The 26677-nt window shown below is 42.7% G+C and overlaps 2 protein-coding genes across 2 annotated transcripts in view; one reads left to right on the top strand and one right to left on the bottom strand.

Annotated features, from left to right (window-relative positions):
- Nucleotides 1–1746, bottom strand: part of TMEM62 (transmembrane protein 62) — a 37346-nt gene extending 35600 nt beyond the window's left edge. Inside the window, exons 1-2 of the mRNA XM_052646684.1 lie at nucleotides 1552–1746; nucleotides 1110–1221 (exon numbers count right to left, since the gene is read on the bottom strand). Coding sequence (XP_052502644.1) covers nucleotides 1110–1221; nucleotides 1552–1731 — 292 coding nt within the window. The 5' untranslated portion in view covers nucleotides 1732–1746. The remainder of the gene's footprint in view (nucleotides 1–1109; nucleotides 1222–1551) is intronic.
- A 16576-nt stretch (nucleotides 1747–18322) lies between these two features.
- Nucleotides 18323–26677, top strand: part of UBR1 (ubiquitin protein ligase E3 component n-recognin 1) — a 152827-nt gene continuing 144472 nt past the window's right edge. Inside the window, exon 1 of the mRNA XM_052646203.1 lies at nucleotides 18323–18425. Within this exon, the coding sequence (XP_052502163.1) occupies nucleotides 18345–18425 (81 nt within the window). The 5' untranslated portion in view covers nucleotides 18323–18344. The remainder of the gene's footprint in view (nucleotides 18426–26677) is intronic.

Here is a 26677-nt window from a genome sequence, read left to right as displayed (position 1 = left end):
AATAATAATAAGATTCTTGGGACTTCCCTGGCAGTTCAGTGGTTAAGACTCCGCACTCCCAACGGAGGGGGCACAGGTTCCATCCCTGGTTGGAGACCTAAGATCTCATATGCCACATAGTGCAGCCTAAAAAAAATAAAACAAGATTCTCAGCATGGATTTTTTGTTTCTTATAGGTCAACAAGTGCCTTTATAACCCCCTGTTACATGAGAAATGGGTTGTGAAAACTATACCTTTAAAGAGAGCCGTAAAAATGCATCTTGAAACTCTTGACAAATTGAAAACTCTTTAATAATAAATTCCAACACTTTGGGCAGTTGCCTAGTATCTATGGCAACCTAATTTTCCAAACCCCAAATCAGGAAATGTGATCTAACAAAGTATTAATTTTACAGCAAGAAAATCTGGAAGGTGTAGCTTGGAAAATGAAATAGAAAATTTCTAGGAAATTAAGCATTTGAAACTGAGATCATCCATAAAATGAGGACTTCATCCTATCAGCAGAGATGTTTCTGTAAGGTAGGTGGAAGATGAATTTCCCAAGAGCCAGGATAGACGCTCCTTTAGCTTCTTCTTCAACACAGTTGGGAGCAAAGGGTTTGGGGTTTGAACATTCCAGGGAACCAAGCCACAGAAGTAGGAAGGGATGAAAAACAACAGTCCGTCAAACAACTGACAGTATAAGAACGATTAATACTGCAAAGAAAATGGAAAAGTTTAATTAAAAAAATAAAAACAAGAGTATAAGGAGAAGGATGAGAACTTTTCATTCCTGGTTAAAGGTCTTTCCTTAATTCTCTCTCAAATCTAGAAGTACAACAACAAAACAGACACAGATACAGCAGACAGGACACTAACATGAGAATCACGTGCCTTGCTTCTACCGCTAGGACGAAACCTTGCTATGGCAAGTCATTTAGACCGGATCTTGACTCAGTTATCCACAGGCAAAGAAAATTGCAATATCCCATCTCCTCTACAGGAGGAGGGCTCACCTGAGGCTGCAGCTAAAGTTTTCCTAACGTCCCTTAGTTAAAAGGTTGCAGCACTGGTTGTATTCTACCACTGGGACCACAGGACCACAGGACAGCACGGCAATCGTCCCTACCTGTTGCTAGGACGAGAGCTGGTTGAATGATGTCAACAGTTTCAGAACAGAACTTCTCTAAGTCTACAGCTCTGCCTGGATCGCGAAACCTGCTCAGGTGAATGTCGGATATCTGCCGAAAGCGAGTATTGAACAGAGATCCGAGTCAGGAAGAGGCGGCACAGACCGAGACGACCCAGGGGCTCTCTCCGGCGGAAGAAAAAGGCAAAGACTCAGAGCATTCACGATCCCCCAGGGGGGACCAAGCACGAGCAGCAGCAGCAGCAGCACCACCACCACCATCACCACCACCCCGCCCCCAGCGCAGAGATTGGGCCGGAACAGGAGCGGGTCGCGCCCCAGTGGAAACTGCTGGCGTCTCATACCGCTTGGTGCCCGCTCTGAAACCCCATGAGCCCCACCACCACCACCACCTCCCCAGCCTGGGCGCCCGCTGCGTCACCTGCAGACCCCAGAAGACGTTGCTGGCTCCGGGACCCGGCGCAGGGTGCGGGCTCCGGGGAGTGCGGGGCTGAGGCAGTGGTGAAGACCAGCCGGCCAGGCCGTAGTGTTCCAAGAACACTGCAGCCAAGGCCGCGGCCACCAGTCCCGCGACCACCCTGACGGCCAGCCCTGCAGCCATTCAGCCCGCCGAAGCGCGGCCCTTGTGTGCGTGGCCGGAGCTAGGACCAAGCGGCGCCCGCAGGGAACTGCTGTGGCTGCACTTCCGGACTCTATGGTCGCGCGGCCTAGGGCGCCGGGCTGGTCGGCCGCCACCTGCACCTGCACCTGGCCCTGCACCTGGCCGTGCACCTGCCGGCGGGCCGCGCCTTTAGGATCGGTTTGCAAATGTGATACAGGGGAAGAAAAGGAATCCGAGTCCCCCAGCGCCACTCGCGGCTGCCTAGGCGCGGCAGGGAAGGATCCTAGGTCAGGGAGGCGGAAGCAAGCGTCCCGGCTCCGCCTTAGTCAATCACGCTTGACCTAGGTGGTCGGTTTCCTCGTAAACCGGAGTTAATAATACCCCCAGAGCGTACTTTGCAGGGTTGTTGTGAAAATCAAAGTTTGTATGAGGACGCTTTTTAAATCGCTGTACAAATGTGGCAGGTGGCTTCCTCTGGTCCCTTCTGATTATCAACAACGTCGCTGTAAATTTTCTATAGATTTCATCCATATACTTTGTGAGAGAATTTTTTTATTAAACCTGATTTCACGTGCACTTTACATAATGCTCTAAAACAGTGGTGTGCCATTCGTTTAATACATTTAAAAATACTTCGTATGGGCTAGGTATTGTTGCTTAGGCGCCAAGTGTCTGACTTGTTTACAACCCCATGGACTGTAGCCCACCAGGATCCTCTGTCTGTGGGATTTCCTAAGCAGGAATACTGGAGTGGGTTGCCATTTCCTTCTCCAGGGGAACTTCCAAACCCTGGGACTGAACCATCTCCGACAGTGGAGGTGGATTCTTTTCTACTGAACCAACAGGGAAACTCCACACGTAGGAGGAACCGGAGGTAAACCAAATATGGACTCAAACCCAGATAAAGCAAGATGATTGGCCAGAGGAAACTGGGAAGAAATGCCCCATATAAGTGATTCAAACTACCAGGAGGGCATGATTCTCTCTTTGAGACCACTCGTGTGTGTCTATCCACATGTAATTTTTCCTCTCTAAACACTTTACTTGCTTCACTACTTTCCAACTCTTTGCGGAAATTCATTTCTACAAAGCCAACTGGCCAAGGCTTTGTTACTGGCCACTGGTTCTGCTGGTCTGGTGGGAGAGGATTCAGGGCTCTCGCTGCCAGACCTGACTTTAATTTCTGGCTAAGGAACCAAAGTCCTGCTTCAAGCCACTGTGGACTGCGGCCACCCAAGTTTAAGGACACAGCAAGAAGACAGCAGTCTGCAACCTGGAACACTGTCTTCACCAGAACATGACCAAGCTGGCACCCTGATCTTAAATTTCCAGCCTACAGAACAGTGAGAAATAAATTTGTTCATTAAAAACGACTCAGTCTGTGATACTGTTATAGCAGCCTGAATGGACAAAGATAACAGTGGTGTGTGTGTGTGTGCGTACGCGCAAAGTCATGTCCAACTCTTTTTCAACTCCATGGACTGTAGCTAGCCAGGCTCCTCTGTCCATTGGATTTTCCAGGCAAGAATACTGGAATGAGTTACCATTTCCTCCTCCCGAAGATCTTCCCACCCAGAGATGGAACCTGTGTCTCCTGCATTGCAGGCAAATTCTTTACTGCTGAGTCACTAGAGAAGGGACCAAGACATTGAGGTAGTGGGTAATTACAAAGCCCTGACATAGAAAGAGTGGGACATTGAGATTAGAAAAGAACTATTGTAAAGATAGAAACTACAGGATTTGACTGATTGTGAAACAAGGAAGTGGATAGGAACAACCTTTACAAGTATTGACGTAGCCCCAAGACATGACATAAACTGATTGGAAACAACTAGATCCAAGGAGATACTAAAAGATGCTGTTAAAAGGCTGCACTCAATATGCCAGCAAATGTGGAAAACTCAGCAGTGGCCACAGGACTGGAAAAGTTCATTTTCATTCCAATCCCAAAGAAAGGCAATGCCAAAGAATGCTCAAACTACTGCACAATTGCACTCATCTCATATGTCAGCAAAGTAATGCTCAAAATTCTCCAAGCCAAGCTTCAATAGTACTTGAACCATGAACTTCCAAATGCTCAAACTGGATTTTCAAAAGGCAGAGGAACTAGAGATAAAATTGCCAACATCCATTGGATCATTGGAAAAGCAAAGAGTTACAGAAAAACATCCATTTCTGCTTTATTGATTACGCCAAAGCCTTTGACTGTGGATCACAACAAACTGTGGGAAATTCTTAAAGAGATGGGAATACCAAACCACCTGACCTGCCTCCTGAGAAATCTGTATGCAGGACAAGAAGCAACTGTTACAACTGGACATGGAACAATAGGCTAGTTCCAAATTGGGAAAAGAGTACATCAAAGCTGTATATTGTCACCCTGCTTATTTAATGCAGAGTACATCATGAGTAATGACGCAGAGTACATCATGAGAAATGCTGGACTGAATGAACCACAAGCTGGACTCAAGATGGCCGGGAGAAATAACAATAACTTCAGATATGCAAATGACACCACCTTTATGGCAGAAAGTGAAGAACTAAAGAGCCTCTTGATGAAAGTGAAAGAGAAGAGTGAAAAAGTTGGCTTAAAGCTCAACGTTCAGAAAACTAAGATCATGGCATCTGGTCCCATCAGTTCATGGGAAATAGATGGGGAAATAGTGGAAACAGTGACAGACTTTATTTTGGGGGGCTCCAAAATCACTGCAGATGGTGACTGCAGCCATGAAATTAAAAGACGCTTGCTCCTTGGAAGAAAAGTTATGACCAACCTAGACAGCATATTAAAAAGCAGAGACATTACTTTGCCAACAAAGGTCCATCTAGTCAAAGCTATGGTTTTTCCAGTAGGCATGTATGCATGTGAGCGTTCAGTTCAGTCCAGTTCAGTCACTCAGTCGTGTCCAGCTCTTTGCGACACCATGGACCGCAGCACGCCAGGCCTCCCTATCCATCACCAACTCCCGGAGTTCACTCAGACTCATGTCCATCGAGTCAGTGACGCCATCCAACCATCTCCTCCCATCTTCAATCTCTCCCAGCATCAGGGTCTTTTCATGAGAATTGGACTATAAATAAAGCTGAGCACTGAAGAATTGATGCTTTTGAACTGTGGTGTTGGAGAAGACTCTTGAGAATCCCTTGGACTGCAAGGAGATCCAACCAGTCTATCCTGAAGGAAATTAGTCCTGAATATTCATTGGAAAGACTGATGCTGAAGCTGAAACTCGAATACTTTGGCCACCTGATGTGAAGAACTGACTCAATGGAAAAGACCCTAATGCTAGGAAAGATTGAAGGCATGAGGAGAAGGGGACGATAGAGGACGATATGATTGGATGGCATCACCGACTCAACGGACATGAGTTTGAGTAAACTCTGGGAGTTGGTAATGGACAGGGAGGCCTGGCCTCCCAGATTAATATCCTTACCAGTATTAATCTGTACATTTTTGGTTGGCTCTTTTTTGTGCTTAAAATACATCAATTTTAACCAATCAGTTTAAAGGTCAAAATGTTTAGCTTAACATCTTTATGGCTTCTCCTGCTCCTCGTATTAAGTTGCCTCTCTTTTTCATGCCCCCTAGCCATTTTACGGGCTTCCCTGATAACTCAATTGGTAAAGAATCCGCCTGCAATGCAGGAGACCCCCGGTTTGATTCCTGGGTTAGGAAGATCTGCTGGAGAAAGGATAGGCTGCCCACTCCAATATTCTTGGACTTCTCTTGTAACTCAGCTGGTAAAGAATCCACCTGCAATGCAGGAGACCTGGGTTTGATCCCTGGGTCGGAAAGATCCCTTGGAGAAGGGAAAGGCTACCCACTCCAGTATTCTGGCCCGGAGAATTCCATGAACTACATACTCGGTGCGGTTGCAAAGAGTCAGACATGACTGAGTGACTTTCACTTTCACTTTCACTTTCAGCCACTTTACAATGGACCAGATGTATGGGCTAAACATTAATGATCACTAGTTGTTTTTCCCTCCGGTATATGGGAAGTTAATTCAGTTCAGTTCAGTCGCTCAGTCGTGTCCGACTCTTTGCGACCCCATGAATTGCAACATGCCAGGCCTCCCTGTTCATCACCATCTCCCGGAGTTCACTCAGACTCATGTCCATCGAGTCCGTGATGCCATCCAGCCATCTCATCCTCGGTTGTCCCTTTCTCCTCCTGCCCCCAATCCCTCCCAGCATCAGAGTCTTTTCCAATGAGTCAACTCTTCACATGAGGTAGCCAAAGTACTGGAGTTTCAGCTTTAGCATCATTCCTTCCAAAGAAATCCCAGGGCTGATCTCCTTCAGAATGGACTGGTTGGATCTCCTTGCAGTCCAAGGGACTCTCAACAGGCTTCTCCAACACCACAGTTTAAAAGCATCAATTCTTCAGCGCTCAGCCTTCTTCACAGTCCAACTCTCACATCCATACGTGACCACAGGAAAAACCATAGCCTTGACTAGACGGACCTTAGTCAGCAAAGTAATGTCCCTGCTTTTGAATATGCTATCTAGGCTGGTCATAACTTTTCTTCCAAGGAGTAAGCGTCTTTTAATTTCATGGCTGAAGTCACCATCTGTGGTGATTTTGGAGCCCAGATAAATAAAGTCTGACACTGTTTCCACTGTTTCCCCATCTATTTCCCATGAAGTGATGGGACCAGATGCCATGATCTTCGTTTTCTGAATGTTGAGCTTTAAGCCAACTTTTTCACTCTCCTCTTTCACTTTCATCAAGAGGCTTTTTAGCTCCTCTTCACTTTCTGCCATAAGGGTGGTGTCATCTGCATATCTGAGGTTATTGATATTTCTCCCAGCAATCTTGATTCCAGCTTGTGTTTCTTCCAGTCCGGTGTTTCTCATGATGTACTCTGCATATAAGTTAAATAAGCAGGGTGACAATATACAGCCTTGACGTACACCTTTTCCTATTACTGCCCTTCCCTGGATCTGAGTGCTGATAATTTAGCAGACCAAGGACACATTCCAGGAATTCAGGACATAGGGTATAGCTTTAGGTTAATGGACCAAGATGTTTATTAAAAACAAGAATGAGGTCTCAGAGTCCTACAATGACTGCCTAGCAATTTCTACCTATTCCTGTGTCTCTCACTGAATTATTTCTGCCATGAGACATCAAGAAGCCTGAGCTTCATTAAGTCCTAAGACCAGGTGTGTGATCTCAGTCATAAGAACGTGGGTTCAAGTCCCAATCTGAGTTACACAGTTTCAGTTGGACATTTGAAGGAAGAACACAGCTAAAGAAGACAGTTAAAAGTTAGTTCTAAAATTTGGAACTTTAGTGATGAAAAAAAACTAGGGCTATACTGTATGTATAGAGACATATATGAATAAAATTTTTGTTTTGTCTAACACTGCACTCAGTGGTAAAGAATCAACCTGCAATGCAGGAGACAGAGGAGATGCAGGTTTAATCCCTGTGTCAGGAAGATCCCCTGGAGAAGGAAACAGTAATCCACTCCATTATTCTCGCTTGGAGAATCCCACTGACAGAGAAGCCTAGCAGGCTACAGTCCATGGGGTCTCAAAGAGTCGAACACAGCTGAGCACACACATACACAACATGAACGTCTTAGTCCATTCAAGCTGCTATAACAGATATCATAGACTGTGCGACTTTTAACAGAATTTAGGGGATTCCCAAGTGGTGCAGTGGTAAAAATCTGCCTGCCAATGCAGGAGACAGGAGACATGGGTTTGATCCCTAGGTAGGGAATATCTCCTGGAGTAGGAAATGGCAACCCACTTCAATATTCTTTGCCTGGAAAACCTCATGCACAGAGGAGCCTGGTGGGGTACAGTTCATGGGGTTGCAAAGAGTCAGACGTGACTGAGCATCCACACACTCAACACTGCTCTACTGAAAAACATCTAGATGGGCATCTTTAAAGCAAATTTGGAAAACATGATTCAGATAATCTGGTTTAAAATACAGGCAATGTAGCATATTAAAAAATGCATTTGGAGAGGTTTTACAGTTCATAGGGTTGCAACAACAACCAGACCTCAAAGATATGAAAATCATTTTCGAGAAATGGAATACAACAAGTTATATGATCGATAAGAACAGACATTTTGGACAGAGAAACATGGTTTAAAGTTACAAAGGCCAGCAGTTTGAATTTCAGGTACTGAATTACACTGAGTGAAGCTGCTTCACTCAAGGTGTTTAAAGTGAAACAGAGCAGGACCTTATGGGGCTCTCTGGGGTACAAAAGCATTCTGTGTGTTTCTTGTTTTAGGAAACAGACTCCATTCGCCCTCCTTGAGTTCCAAGGTCGTGGTTCCTCATGAAGAAATATATACATAACAATACCTTTGAGTTCCTCTGCAGGAACTAAGGCTCCCACCCAGGTGGAGGATGGTAAATTCAGATGGGAGCTCAAGATTCCTGGAATATTGCCCTGTTACTTCACCACCAACCAATCAGAAGAAACCCACACATCCTACAGCCCTCATCCCAAATTTTGCCTATAAGAACTCTTCCCCCCAAACCAACAGGGAGTTCAGGGGTTTTGAGCATGAGTCACCCATTCTCCTTGCTTGACCCTGCAATAATCCTTTCTCTGCTCCGAGTCCTAACATTTCGATTAACTTGGGCTCACTGTGCATCAGGGAATATGAAATTTGTTCAGTAACAAAAGTGAACAGAGTTAGGAGATGGTGGAGCAGAAGGATGTGCACTCATATCCTCCTGCAAGGGCATCAAAATCACAAACTGTTGAACTACCATCAAGAGGAGGACACTGGAACCTACCTAAAAAAGCTACCCCATCTAGAAAGACAAAGAAGCTGAAACAAGATGTTAGGAGGGGCACAACAACAATAAAATCAAATCCCATACCCACCAAGTGGGTGACCTACAAACTGGATAACAATAATACCAGAGAAGTTCTCCCACTGTTATGAAGGTTTTGAAACCAATGTCAGGCTTCCCAGCCTGGGATCCAACAAAGGGACTAGGAATCCCCAAGGAAATGGACCTTGAAGGCCAGTGGGATTTGATTACAAGACTTCCACAGGACTGGGGGAAAGAGAGAATCCAATCTTGGAGGGCACAAACAAAACCTTATACCCACTAAAACTCAGGAAAGGAGCAGTGACTCCACAGGAGACTGAACCAAAACTACCTGCTAGTGTTAGAGGGTCTCCTGTGGAGGTGTTGGTCAGCAGCGGTTCACCTCAGGGACAAGGGCACTGGCAGCAGCATTCTGGGAAGGCTCCCCCTTGGCATAAACCCTCTTGGAGGTCGCCATTAACTCAACCATGGTGACCATGGGAGCTGGGTCACCTCAGGCCAAAAAAACTACCAGGGAAGGAGTGCAGTGCAACCTCTGGATTAAATAAATCCAGAGATAATCGGATTAAAGCTTTACTGAGCCAGGCCCTGCCAACCAGAGCAGTTCAGTTCAGTTCAGTCACTCAGTCGTGTCCAACTCTTTGCGACCCCATGAATCGCAGCATGCCAGGCCTCCCTGCCCATCACCAACTCCCGGAGTTCACTCAGATTCACGTCCATCGAGTCAGTGATGCCATCCAGCCGTCTCATCCTCTGTCACCCCCTTCTCCTGCCCCCGATCCCTCCCAGCATCAGAGTCTTTTCCAATGAGTCAACTCTTTGCATGAGGTGGCCAAAGTACTGGAGTTTCAGCTTTAGCATCATTCCTTCCAAAGAAATCCCAGGGCTGATCTCCATCAGAAGACTTGCCTAATTCTTTGTAGGTTGGAAGTGGTGAAAGTGAAAAGTGAAAGTGTTAGTCATTCAGTCGAGTCTGACTCGTGACCCTATAGACCATAGCCCACCAGGCTCCTCTGTCCATGGAATTCTCTAGGCAAGAATACTGGAATGGGTTGCCATTTCCTTCTCCAGGGGATCTCTCTGACCCAGGGACTGAACCTGGGTCTCCTGAATTGCAGGCAGATTCTTTGCCAACTGAGCCCCCAGGGAAGTGGTGAACTCAGGATTCAACCCCAAGCATTGGAGTTCCCACAGTCTCCATGTGTCACAGTTTCCCAAGGCCATAGGCTAAACTGAAGAAGGTAAGATTTGCCTTTGGGCATTTTCAGCTGTCTTTTATCAGTGCTTTCTCACCATTCCTGTGTTGGCAACCATGATGTGCCACCCAGATCCCCCTTCAAGAACAAAGGACTTACTTCCCTCACTGCTAGCAGTGCTGCTGGCTGCAGTGCCTCAGCAGGAAGAGAATAATTGCCTCTGCTGAAGAGGCCTGCCCTACTCAAGGCAACTCCTCTTGCCAGGGCTGCCCACATCTAATGACTGATCAATGTGAAGATATAAAGGCCTACTCACCCTGGTCCTGACTCTGAAGAATGAGTTCAGCTTCAGAAATCACCAGCGAGTTGGCTGAGGCCTGCATTCAGATTGCACTGCAGGTCAGCTTCTCCCTCAGACTAATCATGTTTCTTTCCCATTCTTTCGCCTTCCTACAGGTGTTGATCTCCCTAATAAACCTTTATACTAATCTCTGCTTCAGAGTCAGTGTTTTTTGAAACCCAACCTCTAACACCATGTACAATTCATAGACCTGAATTTCAGGCATCTGTTAAACTGAGCCCTACCAAAAGGTAAACTGATAGGAAATCATCTTTCTCAAAGATAACTTGCATTTTAAGAAGGTCTCAGGCTGAAAACTCTAAGATTCCTAGAAAGAAGCCTTTAATGATTAAATAAATATAGTAAGTGCTAGTTTCTAAGCTGGATTTGGAAATTATTGTGGACCACTGCATGTTTTATGAGTTGATTTTTTAATTGAAGGATAATTGCTTTACAGAATTTTGTTTTTTTCTGTCAAACCTCAACATGAATCAGCCATAGGTATACATATAGCCCCTCCCTTTTGAACCTCCCTCCCACCCCTCTAGGTTGATACAGAGGCCCTGTTTGAGTTTCCTGAGACATACAGCAAATTCCCATTGGCTATCTATTTTACATATGGTAATGTAAGTTTCCATGTTACCCTCTCCATACATCTCACCCTCTCCTCCCCTCTCCCCATGTCTGTAAGTCTATTCTCTGTTTCTCCACTGCTGCCCTGCAAATAAATTCTTAAGTACCATTTTTCTAGATTCCATATATATGCATTAGTAAACGATATTTATCTTTCTCTTTCTGACTTACTTCACTCTGTATAATAGGCTTTAAGTTCATCAATCTAATCAGAACTGACTTAAATGCATTCCTTTTCATGGCTGAGTAATATCCCATTGTGTATATGTACCACAACTTCTTTATCCATTCATCTGTCAATGGATATGGGTTGATTTTTAAGACTATATTTTAAGAACAATTTATAAATCATAGTAATTTGCATCATGTAGTATTTTCATCTTTTCTGAGATTTTTCCATAAGTTTTGACCATCCACGATATGGCAGGCAGCCACTGTGTGCTAATGAATACAAAGCTGAGACAGAATTCCTGTTCTCAAGAACCTCACAGTCTAGCAGGGTCAACTGGCATCTAAATAACTGTCACACGGTAAGTGCTACAGCAGAGCCATTTAAAGTGCAATGAAAACACAGAGGGAGAATTATGCCTGCTGGAGAATGACTGAATCAGAAAACGTCTCAGATGGAGTCTTATATAAGCTGATCCCTAAAGAATTAACCAAAATCTCTTTATAGCAAGAATCGTGGTGAAGGAGGTGGGCACTCTAGGCCAAGGAACTAACCTCTGCAAAACCACAGAAAGCATGAGACTGGATAGTGTGTGGGAAACACAGTGCAGATAGTTTAAGATGAGTGGTGCCAGGGAAGCAAGACTAGCAAAAGTCATTTCAAGCCAGTTTGAGAAGGGCTTTGAATGTCATGCTTAAGTGTTAGACTTTAGCCTACAGAGCAGTTGCCTAATACATTGAGGTAAGTCACATGATCAGATTTATATTTAAGAATATAAATTTGAGCAAAGAGGAAGTAAGGAGACCAACTAGGAAGGCTGCTCTTCCCTAATCTCACTGAGGAATAGCAAAGGTTTGTACTGGCAGGAAGAATTACGCAGGTGCTACTATCATTCTATATAAGAAATGAGAGAATGAGGTCATTAAAACAGAATCACCCTGCATTGCTGGAGGATTCTTAACCCCTGAGCTAGAAGGGAACAGAAGAATGGGTAAAGAAGATGTGGTACATATAAACAATGGAATATTATTCAGCCATTAAAAAGAATGAAATAATGCCATTTGCAGCCACATGGATGGATCTGCTGCTGCTGCTGCTGCTAAGTCGCTTCAGTAGTGTCTGACTCTGTGCAACCCCATAGACGGCAGCCCACCAGGTTCCCCCGTCCCTGGGATTCTCCAGGCAAAAATACTGGAGTGGGTTGCCATTTCCTTCTCCAATGCAGGAAAGTGAAAAGTGAAAGTGAAGTCACTCAGTGGTGTCCGACTCTTCGAGACCCCATGGACTGCAGCCCACCAGGCTCCTCCATCCATGGGGTTTTCCAGGCAAGAGTACTGGAGTGGGGTGCCATCACCTTCTCCAATGGATGGACCTAGAGAGTGTCATAATGAATGAAGTAAGTCATACAGAGAAGGAGAAATATCATATGACATCCCTTGTAACTGGAATCTAAAAAAAAAAGAATGATACAAATGAACTTACTCACAAAATAGACTCACAGACTCATAAAATGAACTTATGGGGAAAGGGATAGTTAGGGACTTTGGGAAGGTCACGTATACACTGCTATATTTTAAATGGATAACCAACTTATTGTATAGCACATGGAACTCTGCTCAATGTTGTGCCAGCCTGGATGGGAGGGGGGGTTTGGGAGAGAATGGATACGTGTGTATACATGGCTGAGTCCTTTTATTATTCACCTGAAACAACTACCACAGCATTGTTAATCGACTATACCCCAATACGAAATGTTAAAGTTTAAAAAATGCATACATATATAATGGAATCACCTAAGGGTTCCTGATTGCTCCTTAAGATCACTTGGGAGAGGTTTTAAAAAATGAACACTCCAGTCTCACCCCTAATTAAATCAAAATCACTAGAATGAAGCCTGGCATTAGGAAGATCCTAATGTGTAACCAATTCTGACTTACTGGAAAAGACTCTGATGCTGGGCAAGATTGAAGGCAGGAGGACAAGGGGACAATAGAGGATGAGATGGTTGGATGGCATCACTGACTCAATGGACATGAGTTTGAGTACGTTCCAGGAGTCCATGGGGTTGCAAAGAGTAGGACAAGACTGAGTGACTGAACTGAACTGAATGTGTAACCAGGGTTGAAAACCTCTAGTACAACCGATAAATGAGAAGTCTAAGGAAAACCACTCTGAGCATGGCTGTCCCAACTAACTATGTCATCCTGGAGAATCCAGAAAGTATCCGTTGTTGCTAACACTTCAAACAGTAAAATGGGACCTGAAAAATGATTGTGTAGCTTATTTATTCACAACAGTTACTGTGAACTGGCATTAATTTAAAAAAGAAGTACGTCTCTATGTAAGAATCAAATAAATTCATAATCCTATTCAGAACTAGGCCAAACCACACCTTTGTCTAGATCAGAAAAAGCAATGATAAATCTAAGTTTATATAACTTGTGATTTGTTATGCCCTGTAAAATGTCTAATATAAATGCACTAGGATGTTAAATGTGTGCCAGATACCTAACGAAGACATTTCTAACATAGAAAGTGGTAAAAGAGACTTAAATTTCTTTGTTCTGCCCTCTTTCTGTCTTTCCTTCTTCTTGTCTCTTTCTTAAATAGGAGGTAGGAGACTGACATGCTCAAAGGCACAATTTTTGAAGCCAGTCAGATCTAGGTTTTGGCTCGTTGTTTTCTTTTTTGGCTGTGCTGGATCTTCATTGCTTTTTGAGGGCTTTCTCTAGTTGTGGAGAGCAGGGCTACTCTTCATTGCAGTACGCGGGCTTCTCTTTGCAGTGGCTTCTCATTGTGGAGCACAGGCTCTAGGTGTACAGGCTTCAGATGTGGCTCATGAGCTTAGCTGCTTCTCAGTATGTGAAATCTTCCTGGACCAGGGATTGAACCTGTGTCCCCTGCATTGGCAGGCAGAGTCTTACCCACTGTACCACCAGGGAAGCCCCCAGACCTAGGTTTTGAATCTACATTTTGTTACTTACTAATTTCAGGTTTGAACAAGTAACCTCCCTTGTTCAAGCTGTAATTTCTTTGACTGTATAATGGTGATAACAGGAACAACATCATAGGATTCTTTTGAGAGTTTGTATATAATTTTCAAATATTTATTTATGTATTTATTTGGCTGCACTGGGTCTTAGTTGTGGCATACAGGATCCTTAGTTGCGGTATGCAAACTTATTTGTGGCGTGTGGGATCTAGTTCCCTGACCAGGGACCGAACCCTGGCCCTTGGCATTGGGAGCACAAAGTCTTAGCCACTGGACCACCAAGGACGTCCTGAGAGTTAAACTTTAACATGCATCAAAATCTTTAACATAGCAGTTGACATTTCTATGTATATGGCTTGGTTCCTGCACTTAAGGAACTAACAAATTAGAGCTGTAGAGCTACTAGTTCCTCCAAGAGGAGGCAAAGACCCCAACACAATGGGCTAGATCAGGAAAGACATTAGCAAGGGAGATTTGTGATCTGGATAGATTGGGTGTCTGTATCTACTATCTAGTTAGCTAGCTGGGTATTCAGTAATTTTTCTAACTTAAAAAAAAAGGTATATTTAAATTTTAAACAAATAATAAATATTTATTGTAAGAAAAATAAGAAAATACACAAAGTAGAAAAATAAAATTTCCACAATTTTCAACTCAGGGTAACTGAGATTAATACTTTGGTGATTAGTATTCATTAAATATCTAGGTGCCTTTGTCTTACCAAGATAGAATCATACTGTTTTAGCAACTTGGTTTTTCCACACAACAATATGTTGGGCCAATATCATCCCAAGTCAATAAGAATGCCTCTCTGACAGTGGCTCTCAAATTGTGGACTCAAGATCTTTTTATACTCTTAAAATTTAGGTAACTCAAAAATTTTCTATTTATGTTGATTTGTTGACATCTACTGTATTAGAAACTAAAACTGAGTAAAATTTACAAATAACAATTTGTTTAAAATAAACTGCCAATCTATGTTAAAATAAATAACATTTGTAAATGAAAAACAGGTTTTCCAAAACAAAAAGTGTGGCCATGTTTTACATTTTTGCAAATCTTTTTAATAGAAGACAACTGGGTTCTCATATCTGTTTCTTCAATCTACTGTAATATGTTGTTTTAGTTCAAAGATATGAAGACACTCTGGCCTCAAACAAATACATAGTTGGAAAAAGGAGTGTGTTTTCAAATAACTGTGGATATTACTCTTTGAAGCTATACCAGAACTGGTCCAACAGCAAAATCTTAAAGATTAATTTAATGTGGAATCTGAAATTTTTATACTCCAAAACATTGAATTCTACTAGTCTCTTTAGCAATTTGAACAGATCTTTTACCCATGCTGGATTTCATAACATCCTGTATTTGTCATTTAGAAAATATTGGTTCATTGACTTATATGGATCTTCCAAATGTCAATACTTTTCATTATACAGTACTACACAATATTGTTTTAATATCCCACCAAATTCACTAAGACTTTGTCAAATTCACAGCAGCAGACACAAGTTCTCCACAAAACATTCACTTGAAAGCTAGAATTTTATTGCAGACAAAAAATATCTTCCTTGAAGAGAAAGGCTTATTTTTCATATCTGAGAAAATGCCTGCCAAATACCTAAGTCTGAATAACTGTAGATTATCTGTCAGCTGTTTTAAATAAATATAGTGTTCCATGATAAAGGTGGCTGGTTCAGCTAGCAACTCTATCACAGAAGTGCTTTTCTTCAAGTCAATCACAACACTTTGGATATAGCAGAAAAGCTTTAGGTATACTTCCCTGTTCATTATACAGAATATTAGAAGACTATCAGATTGAGATTTAATGAAATTAGTAATTTTTACTGTTGCATCAAGAACATTGTTAAGGAAAACAGGCTCCTCACCCTCCCCACCCCCATCCTTTTTAAGCAAGAGAAAGAAAGGTGATGAGGAAATAACTAGTGACTTCGGTGACTAGTTGCTGTTGGTGTCACAGCCTTTATTTTGTGCTGTGGCCAACAGTTTCACCCACCATTGCTTCTGCAACAGTAATTACAAATACAAACATGTTTTTCTAAAAAAAAGCACATAACTTCTTCACCATTACCACAAAAAGTTTTTACCTCACAAACTTTCCCAGTCTTAGGAACCCTCATGGGGTCTGTGGACCACACTTTAAGAACCAACATTCTATAGTACTTTTAAACACTGCAGTGTATTACATTGTATGTGTGACCATAGTTTAGCCAGTGTCCTTTATTGAGGGCATCCAAGTTATTTGTAATTTTTCTCCATTGCCAATAATGACTGGAGAAGGCACTGGCATCCCACTCCAATACTGTTGCCTGGAAAATCCCATGGATAGAGGAGACTGGTAGGCTGCAGTCCATGGGGCCTTGAAGAGTCAGACACGACTGAGAGACTTCACTTTCACTTTTTACTTTCATGCTTTGGAGCAGGAAATGGCAACCCACTCCAGTGTTTTTGCCTGGAGAATCCCAGGGATGGGGGAGCCTGATGGGCTGCCATCTATGGGGTTGCAGAGTCAGACACGACTGAAACGACTTAGCAGCAGCAGCAACTTACTAGTTAGGTTTTTCCATATATTTATAAAAATTGATGAGTATTTATGTATGTTGTCCAATTTCAAAATTGGAAGCCTTCTTGGGATTGTATCCTTTGGTCTGAGTGTGTAGGAATTTCTACCCCCCTTTTTTTTTTTCACTTTTAAAATTTGTTTATTTTTATGTGTAAATTTTTAATTTTGATGAAATTGCCTATCTTTTTTGAAATTACCCACCCAGTCTTTTTGGAGAAGGAAATGGCATTCTTGCCTGGGAAACCCCATGGACAGAAGGCCCTAGTGGGCTATGGTCCATGGGGTTCCAAAGACTTAGACGTGACAGCGATTAAATCGGAGAGGGAAATGGCAACCCACTCCAGTATTCTTGCCTAGAGAATCCTGTGGACAGAGGAGCCTGGTGGGCTGCTGTCCATGGGGTCGCACAGAGTAGGACACAACTGAAGCCACTTAGCATGCATGCATGCACCCAGTCTTTTTATATTATTTGTCTCTATTTTCTGCCTTGTAATATTTTCTATATTGTATATTTTCTGGCTTTTCTGTCATGCTTTAAAAAGCCTTCTCCATCCCAATATTATAAAATGTATTTACTTCTTACTTTCTTAAAGCAGTTAACACCTCAATTCTTTACTTTTATATACTATTTGAGATAAAGATCTAATTTAATCTTTTCCCAAATAGTTAACTACTATTCATTCATTCCAGAGCGTTAGGAGCTTTATTTTTTCCTTTTGTTAAAAAATACATTTTAAAATTACTTAATTTGTCAACAATTTAGTACACTACAGAAGACTCTCCTGTTTCTCAGAATCGTTGATAGTTTGCTCTGTTCCCTTTCAACACTGTTTCTTTCGCATTTAAAATATAGCTATTTAGAAAGCAATGGCAACCCACTCCAGTACTCTTGCCTGGAAAATCCCATCGACTGAGGAGCCTAGTAGGCTCCAGTCCATGGGGTCGCTACGGGTCAGGACACGACTGAGCGACTTCACTTTCACTTTTCACTTTCACTCATTGGAGAAGGAAGTGGCAGCCCATTCCAGTGCTCTTGCCTGGAGAATCCCGGGGACGGGGGAGCCTAGTGGGCTGCCGTCTATGGGGTCGCACAGAGTCAGACACGACTGAAGCGACTTAGCAGCAGCAGCAGCAGCAACAAAATGTAGCTAAGCGCCAAAACATGGTTTGCGGCAACTTGATTGCTTTCCCCTCCCATTTATCTTTACTGTATCACATAGAGCTACTCTGTTCTTTTCAAGAGCTACGGGATGTTCCATAATGCGGACATACCACGTTTATTTCATCTTTCCTCTACCGATGAATGACTACGTTTCCAAGTTTTATTTCTTCCATCTCTCCCAAGAACTGCTGGGGTACAAGCTTTCTTGCGCGCATGTGGAAGTGCCCACAGGTTACATTCCTAAAGAGAGCTTAACTTTTTAGCTTTTTTTTTTTTTTTTTTCATTTTTGTGGGCTCTGGAGAACCAGTGCAGGTACTTCGGGAAGCAAAACACACCCACAACAAACCGACTAGAAAGAGACCCATGGCGGGTTCTCACTTAGCTTCTAGTGTTTTGGTTTTTTTTTTTTTTCCTTTCATAATGGACGTTGAATCTGCTTTTTACCTCGTAGGTGCAACAGTTCCCACCATCGAAACCAGCAGTACACTCATTCACTCAGCCAACAAGCCCAGTAACTAAGAAAACAGGGGAAGCCTCCAGCCGCACAAGCCGTGACGCCGGCTTCCGGGAAGCGGACCGGAAGTCGCTCTTTGATTCTGCGTCAAACCCAACTTCAGGGGCCGTCGTAAAAGTGTCGCCCCTTGTTTCTGAGACCGGCCACAGGTTTCCGCTCGCCTTTGGCTAGGGGTCTGGAACTGCGGGCGTCAGTTTCCCTCAAGATGGCGGACGAGGAGGCTGGGGACACAGAGAGGATGGAAGTCAGCACGGAGTTGCCGCAGACCCCTCAGCAACTGGCGTCTGTAAGTCCCTGAAGGCCAGTTCCTTTTGTAACCTCCCCCCACCCCCGCCCCAGTCCCTTCCTACCGCGCTCACGCGGATGTGGGGCTTCACCCGTTATGGTAGCTACGGGAATGGGGAGTCGTATGGATTGATCTGGATGGAAGCCACAGAATAAAAAGTTAGTCATCACTCACCTTCCTGCCGGCCAGGTCTCTGGAATATAATGACTTTGTAATTTGTTAGCCTTGACAAGTTCAAGCATGTCTCTCCTGACGTGGAAAGAAATAGTAATGTTATTAGATGATCCGGTATGGGGGTTTTGGAGGACGAGCCATTTTCCGATAGACGCAGTGTTAACCCCTCCAGACGATAGGAGTCCAGGACGCTGCACCTAGTGTTGTATTGCATAGCTGCCTGGGTGGGGCCTGATAGTGGCAGGGAATGCTGCCACTGTCAACTCATGTCAAGATACGGTGGGTAGCACATCGTTGTAGTATCTTTAGAACCCAGGCCCAGTCCTCAGTGGAGAAACCCGTCTTCTGCCGTTGTTTTTTAAGGTGAAAAAGAGATGTTCAGACATTTCAGGTCAGAGCGATACCATTAATTAATATCGGCATCTACACTTTTCCCTTATATTTGGGGGTGGGGAGGATGAGAAGGCAGAGATAGTAAATTTGAGTCAGTAGTCTGACTACCGGGAGAAAGCTTACTAAGGAGGATAAGAGGTAGGGGGCAACACTTGGGAATGTTCTGGATGTCCCCAGGCACCTAGTGGGGAAATAACATAGAAAATACTCAAATATTGGTCACCGCTTGATGTTGTTTTATTGATTGGCCTTTATTAGTGCATGTAGAAAAGTGGGATGTGCTCTTCTTTCTGATGTTTCTTTGGTTTGCAGTTTTAATAAAAGCACTTTTTAAAGTATTTTACCCCTGCAGACACTTGAGTTTTGTTTTATGAGAGAACAGAGTGAGCTCCAGAAATAAGAGTCCACTTCAGGGACTGAAGAGACTGGCTGGAAGGTAAAAATCAGGTGGGGAAGAAGTTGGAATAAGGGTTTGGCCATCAGCTAGGGCAGTGCTTGCAACCATCCTCTAACCTAAGTAGCAGTTCAACCTCATTTCACCCTATTAAAGGAGGAAGCATATGTTTGGGGTGATAAGAAGTAAGAAGATAGGGAAACTTTAGAAGCAGCTGAAACATCTGATCATAATGTAAACCTGTGCATTTTACATCTTCGAAGGAGCGGAGAACCTGTGCTGTGGTCAGAAGTGTTCCTGTAGTTTTGTGTTGCTAAAGATGACAAGCGTTTATTTAAAGCTTTGAGATGTTAATTCCTTGCAGGTGATGCATTAAACCTCATCAGTCTAGACTGGATTTACTTAGAACAGTAGATAATGGTACAGGAGTCCAGCTGGAATTATGTTGCAAACTCTTCAAGATACATTAGATTTCTTTGGGCAAGACTTTAAGTTTTGTAAGATAGTAGGTAGATGACCGGAAAAGGCAGTGGCACCCCACTCCAGTACTCTTGCCTGGAAAATCCCATGGATGGGGGAGCCTGGTGAGCTGCAGTTCATGGGGTCGCTAAGAGTCAGACACGACTGAGCGATTTCACTTTCACTTTTCACTTTCATGCATTGGAGAAGGAAATGGCAACCCACTCCAGTGTTCTTGCCTAGAGAATCCCAGGGATGGGGGAGCCTGGTGGGCTGCCGTCTATGGGGTCACACAGAGTTGGACACGACTGAAGCGACTTAACAGCAGCAGAGACACTAGTAAGTGCTCAAATTTTAGTACAAGAGACAGTGAATGAAGACCTGTGACTGGTAAGCTTCTGGATTACTTTTTTGGCTTGAATCTGTCTACCTACTTTAGGATGCCAGACATCTTCCTACTTTCCTGTTCTTTTTAAAAATTCCATCTTCAATTTTATCCTGACTGTGGAGTAAGATACAAGCTCTCCAGTTTACTTATTCTTTTTCATTAAGCAAAGCAGGCACAGAGATTCTTTAACATTTAAATAATTTGAATTTAAATCGCCATTGGGAGGCAGGGGAAAACAAAAATAGTAAATATGTGACAGTTACAAAGGTTTAAGAAATCGTATCAATTCCATTAGAGTCTTGTCCCTGTGTATTATTATGTCTATTTTTCTTATATCAAACTTCCTTCTTAGAAAGTTTTTTTTTGTCATATTGCTATCAACAGGCATGAAGTTTCTCAAATTTCTGATGTCACATAACATGCAATTAGAATGTTCAGTTCAGTTCAATCGCTCAGTCATATCCAACTCTCCAACCCCATGGACTGTAGCCCGCCAGGCCTCCCTGTCCATCACCAACTCCCGGAGTTTACCCAAACTCATGTCCATTGAGTCGGTGATGCCATCCAACCATCTCATCCTCTGTCATCCCCTTCTCCTCCTGCCCTCAATCTTTCCCAGCATCAGGGTCTTTTCAAATGAGTCAGCTCTTCACATTAGGTGACCGAAGTATTGGAGTTTGAGCTTCAACATCAGTCCTTGCAGTGAACACCCAAGACTGATCTCCTTTAGGATAGGCTGGTTGGATCTCCTTGCAATGCAAGGGACTCTCAAGAGTCTTCTCCAACACCACAGTTGAAAAGCATCAATTCTTCAGCACTCAGCTTTCTTTACAGTCCAATTCTCATACCCATACATGACTACTGGAAAAACCATAGGCTTGATTAGATGGACCTTTGTGGGCAAAGTAATGTCTTTGTTTTTTAATATACTGTCTAGGTTGGTCATAACTTTCCTTCCAAGGAATAAGCGTCTTTTAATTTCATGGCTGCAGTCACCATCTGCAGTGATTTTGGAGCCCAAAAAAATAAAGTCAGCTACTGTTTCTCCATCTATTTGCTATGAAGTGATGGGACCAGATGCCGTGATCTTACTTTTCTGAGTGTTGAGCTTTAAGCCTACTTTTTCACTCTCCTCTTTCACTTTCATCAAGAGGGTCTTTATTTCCTCTTCACTCTCTGCCATAACGGTGGTGTCATCTGCATATCTGAGGCTATTGATATTTCTCCCAGCAATCTTGATTCCAGCTAGTGCTTCCTCCAGCCCAGCGTTTCTCATGATATACTCTACATATAAGTTAAATAAGCAGGGTGACAACATACAGCCTTGATGTACTCCTTTCCCAATTTGGGACCAGTCTGCTGTTCCATGTCCAGTTCTAACTGCTGCTTCCTGGCCTGCATACAGATTTCTCAAGAGGCAGGTCAGGTGATCTGGTATTCCCATCTCTTTCAGAATTTTCCACAGTTTATTGTGATTCACACAGACAAAGGCTTTGGCATAATCAATAAAGCAGAAATAGATGTTTTTCTGGAACTCTCTTGCTTTTTCAACGATCCAGTGGATGTTGGCAATTTGATCTCTGGTTCCTCTGCCTTTTCTAAAACCAGCTTGAACATCAGGAAGTTCACGGTTCACGTATTGCTGAAGCCTGGCTTGGAGAATTTTGAGCATTACTTTGCTGGCATGTGAGATGAGTGCAATTGTGCAGTAGTTTGAGCATTCTTTGGCATTGCCTTTCTTTGGGATCGGAATGAAAACTGACCTTTTCCAGTCCTGTGGCCACTGCTGAGTTTTCCAAATTTGCTGGCATATTGAGTGCAGCACTTTTCACAGCATCATGTTTTAGGATTTGAAACAGCTCAACTGGAATTCCATCACCTCCACTAGATTTGTTTGTAGTGATGCTTCCTGAGGCCCACTTGACTTCCCATTCCAGGATGTCTGGCTCTAGGTGAGTGAGCACTCCATCGTGATTATCTGGATCGTGAAGATCTTTTTTGTACAGTTCTTCTGTGTATTCTTGCCACCTCTTCTTAATATCTTCTGCTTCTGTTAGGTCCATACCATTTCTGTCCTTTATTGAGCCTATCTTTGCATGAAATGTTCCCTTGGTATCTCTGGTTTTCTTGAAGAGATCTCTAGTCTTTCCCATTCTATTATTTTCCTTTATTTCTTTGCATTGATTGTTGAGGGAGGCTTTCTTATCTCTCCTTGCTATTCTTTGGAACTCTGCATTCAAATGGGTATATCTTTCGTTTTCTCCTTTGCTTTTCGCTTCTCTTCTTACCACAGCTATTTGTAAGGCCTCAATGTTAGAATATTAGAAATAATGGCTATGAATTATTGGATGTTTATTAGGTTAGCCATTGCTTAAGAATCATTAGGGGGCTTGATTCTGTAGGTCTGGGCTGGGGTCTGAGAATTTTCATTTTCCCAAGCATGCCCTTTGAATGTAGTCCTGGTCTGTGGGCCACACTTAAAGTTAAGGCTTAGCCAGAAAAATTTGGAAATTCTCAGTGTGGAGTTGACAGTTGAGGTTGTGGGGATGGATAAGATCTTTGAGAAGGAGGGTGTGTGTGTGTGTGTGTGTATAGATACACAGAGAGAGACAGTTGAAGAGAGAGGGAGGAAGCGAGGGAGAAGAGGAGGGAGACAGGAATGATTAAATTTCAGGGATAGGCAGTGGAGAAGGACCTAGAAAGGAAGCAGCCAAGCAGGTAGGAGATGAGAGTAGTGCAGTGTCATAGGCAGTAGTTTCTGAGAGAAGGTGCTTTACTGGGTCTAGGAAGTGAAGACTGACAGCGGTTGGGAATGTGTAGTATGTGGAGTGGTCTGACAGAACATCTGCCTTCTGTCTTCATTAACTGGATTTTTTTTTATTAAGTCCATCTCAAAAGATGCCTCCTGATACAGTACTAAACTCTGTTCTTTTCCCTGTGTTCATCCTCTGTCCATGTGATTTCATTCAGTTCTGTGGCTTTAAATACCATCTGTATTCATTCAGTTCCCAAATTTATATCTCTGGGTCATCTCACTTCTGAGCAGCACAATCACAGACCCAGCTGCCTTCCTGATATATCCACTTGGATGTCTGAAAAGTGTTTCAAATGGAGGAGCAATTAGGAAGCAACTACAGTAACCAAGCCATAGCTGATGGTGGCTTGTGCTAGAGCAGTGTCACTGGAGATGAAGAGAAGTGGGTGGATTGGAGAGAGATTTTGGAAGTATGGTAGAAGTAGAAAGATTTGTTTATGGATTAGGCAAGACAGAGAAGGGAAGAAACATGACATCTGGATCCCCAGTTTTTGACTTAAGCATTCATGGCCATGTCTTTGTCATATACTGTGAGGAAAGACCAAGTTTGGGGAGGGCAACGAGGGGAGGCAGATTAAGTTTTGTTATCCCTGTCTCAGTTAGGTGACACTTCCCTGATAGCTCATGAAGGCAGACCATTCTTTCCCCACTCCACCTGTCTAGTCCTAGCCACCATCTGTTGCCTGGGCAACTGCAGTGGTCTCTTAGCTTCTGTTTTTGCCCTCTTCCAGTCCATCCTCCACAGAGCAATCAGAGTAATCTTTTAAAGACTAAATCAGATCATGTCAATCTCCTGCCTAAATCCTTGGTTTCCTGTCTACTTGGAATAAAATCTAAACTCATTACAAGTTCTTCCGGATCCTGCCTGATCCAGTCCGTTCATCTCCCCTCATCTCTGTTACTTTCTTCATCCACTTTTAGCTATCCTAGTTTCTAAAATAAGTCCAATCTCTGTCTTACTTCAAGGGCTGTACCTTTGCTTGCTGTTCTTTGTAGTATTTTTCCTCTGCCTTTTCTTGATACTTGTCTAAAGATGGGTTCCTCTTACAATTCTCTGTCAAAGCACTCTGTTTATTTCCTTCACTGTACTTATTATGATCTGTAATTATTGTATTGTCTTTATTGTCTAAATGTCTATTTCTGAAAAAAAAAAACAACAAAAAAAAAACAAAAAAGTCTGTTTCTTGTACCAGGATGTCTGATTTGTTCACTGATCTGTTCTGGTATATGCTTGATAAAGCAGACATTTATATACTCATAATGAATAAAGCGACTTCACTTTCACTTTTCACTTTCATGCATTGGAGAAGGAAATGGCAACCCACTCCAGTGTTCTTGCCTGGAGAATCCCAGGGACAGGGGAGCCTGGTGGGCTGCTGTCTATGGGGTCTCACAGAGTCGGACACGACTGAAGCGACTTAGCAGCAGCAGCGATGAATAAAAGAGAATCCACATAAGTGATTTGTTTAGCAAGATTGTAGTGGTTGGGGAGGGAGATTACGGGTGGAGGATGAGAGGTGAATGAGGGACATATTAGGATAGTGGCTAACCTTGGAGTCTGGGATGAATGGGAGGTAAGGAAAGCCAAAACAGGAGTTCTGGGGGAATTGGTAAGATTCGAGGTGGTAAAGGTTATGGAATTGACATAAGTGGAAGGACTGCAGATGATGGTCATAAAGGGGAATTTGGGAGTTTGAGAAACATTTGGAGGCACACCAGGTTTTTTGTAGTGGGAGAGCCAGGTTGGATGCACCACTGTGCATTCCTTGCATACTCCTTTTGTATGTAGCGTGTCTTGGGCTATACGCAACATTCCTGTTGATTGTCTGTCTGTCTTTCTAGACAGTAAACTCCTTAAGAACATGAAGTGTTTCTTGTTCACGTCTGTATCTCCGATACCTAGCACAGTGCTTCAAATTTTTTATTGAGTGTGTGAATTTTAATGAATGAATGAGTGAAAGAGTTAAAAGACATAAGTGGAAGAAAAGGTAATAGGAGTTGAAGGGGTTAAGAGATAATGAAGCTTAAAAGTTTAAAATTGAGGAAGGATTTAAAAACTATCAACATTATGGAGGTATGATTTATGTACATAAAATGCATCCATTTTAGGTCTTTTTTGTTTGGCCTTAGTTCCCCAACCAGAGATTGAACCCAGGCGGTTGGCAGTGAAAGCATGAAGTCCTAACCACTGGACCACCAGGGAATTCTCCATTTGAAGTGTTTGATTGATGAGTTTTGACAAATGTATATACCTGTGTAACTACCACCACGTTAGAATGAAGGACATTTCTATTGCTGCTGAAGTTATTTTGTGCCCAAATGGGGAGATTTGGGTTTGTTTGATTTTTTTTTTCTCCAAGTTTATTATTGTTATGTTTGTGCAGTAATCATTATGAAAAATCAAAGAAAAGTTATCTGCACTCTCATGTGTGTAGGGGATCTTTAAAAGATAACATAGTCTTTTGTTGATAGTTGACTCTAAAATGTTGAGAGGAGGAGTGAGAAGTTATATACCATTTTCAGTGTGGAGACATTTTTCCTTAGACATTTGTATATATTGTTTTAGGCCAGAGCACAGCTTTCTGTAGTAAGAGCAAACTTAGAGTAAGAAGACAAAGATGAAAACGAAAGTCTATTGAGTCCCCTTTCCCACCAGATCATAGCAGGGCCTAGAGCCTGTTGGTTTTTTTCCATAAGCATCTCCTAATTTCTCTTGTAGACAGCTAGGGAAAATTCTGATTTTCAGTACCAAATTCTGTAGAGTCATAAACGAAATTCTAAAACTACAAGTCAAGAGTGACAGCTTCAGTCCTTCTAGTAACTTACTATAGATGAACTGGTGCTTGAGAGTAACTGCTTATGTTTAATAACAGACATTGTCCTACAAATAAAGAGGTTTTTATTCTCAGCAGTGCATAGAGAGTCTGTCTGGCTAGATGTGTATATAAATCAGTGACACAGAATAAACCAATGTAGTATCTGCCCGTCCTTTATGTGTGCTGGCTTTGAGGGTTACCTTAGATTTCTTTGAAAGCGTTAATCATATGTTGGGCTCTGTGAAACAATTTTCTCTAAGCTTTTAACTCAGATGGCTTAAAACAGACTGTTAAGGCCTCTTTAGTCCCAAATGATTCCTATGATCTCCTTCCTACGTGTTCTTCCAAGATAATGTGATTAACATACCTCCTATTGAAGAACCAATAGTTATTTGGTGAGTCTGTTATTTAAAAGCATTTGGTACAGTCCTTTTTTTTTTTTTTTTTTTTTAAATTGTTGTTACACTCTGTAGTAAGCTCAGTGCTTATGGAAATACAGTGTACTGAATAAATGCTACTGAAAGACCTCAGAAGAGTTATTGTGCTTCTCTAAGTGCCTACTTGCTGTTCAGGAATGACAGACCCTGTCCAGAATGGAGTCTGCTGTTCATCACTTAAATATAATTCTCCTGCACATAATTTACTGAATCTGTTCTTCAGAATGAAGTCTGACTTGTTTGGAGGAGTAGAGCTATAAACACTTACTGTGTCTTTATGAACTGCCTTTTACAAATCCTTTGAACTTTTGGTATGGTTGGATAAGAAATGACTTTAGACACAGGAGGAAAAATCTGTTAATTTATCCATGTATGT

This window comes from Budorcas taxicolor, chromosome 10 (genome assembly GCF_023091745.1).
Source record: "Budorcas taxicolor isolate Tak-1 chromosome 10, Takin1.1, whole genome shotgun sequence".
Lineage (NCBI taxonomy): Eukaryota > Metazoa > Chordata > Mammalia > Artiodactyla > Bovidae > Budorcas > Budorcas taxicolor.
This window is presented reverse-complemented; position numbering and strand designations above follow the sequence as displayed.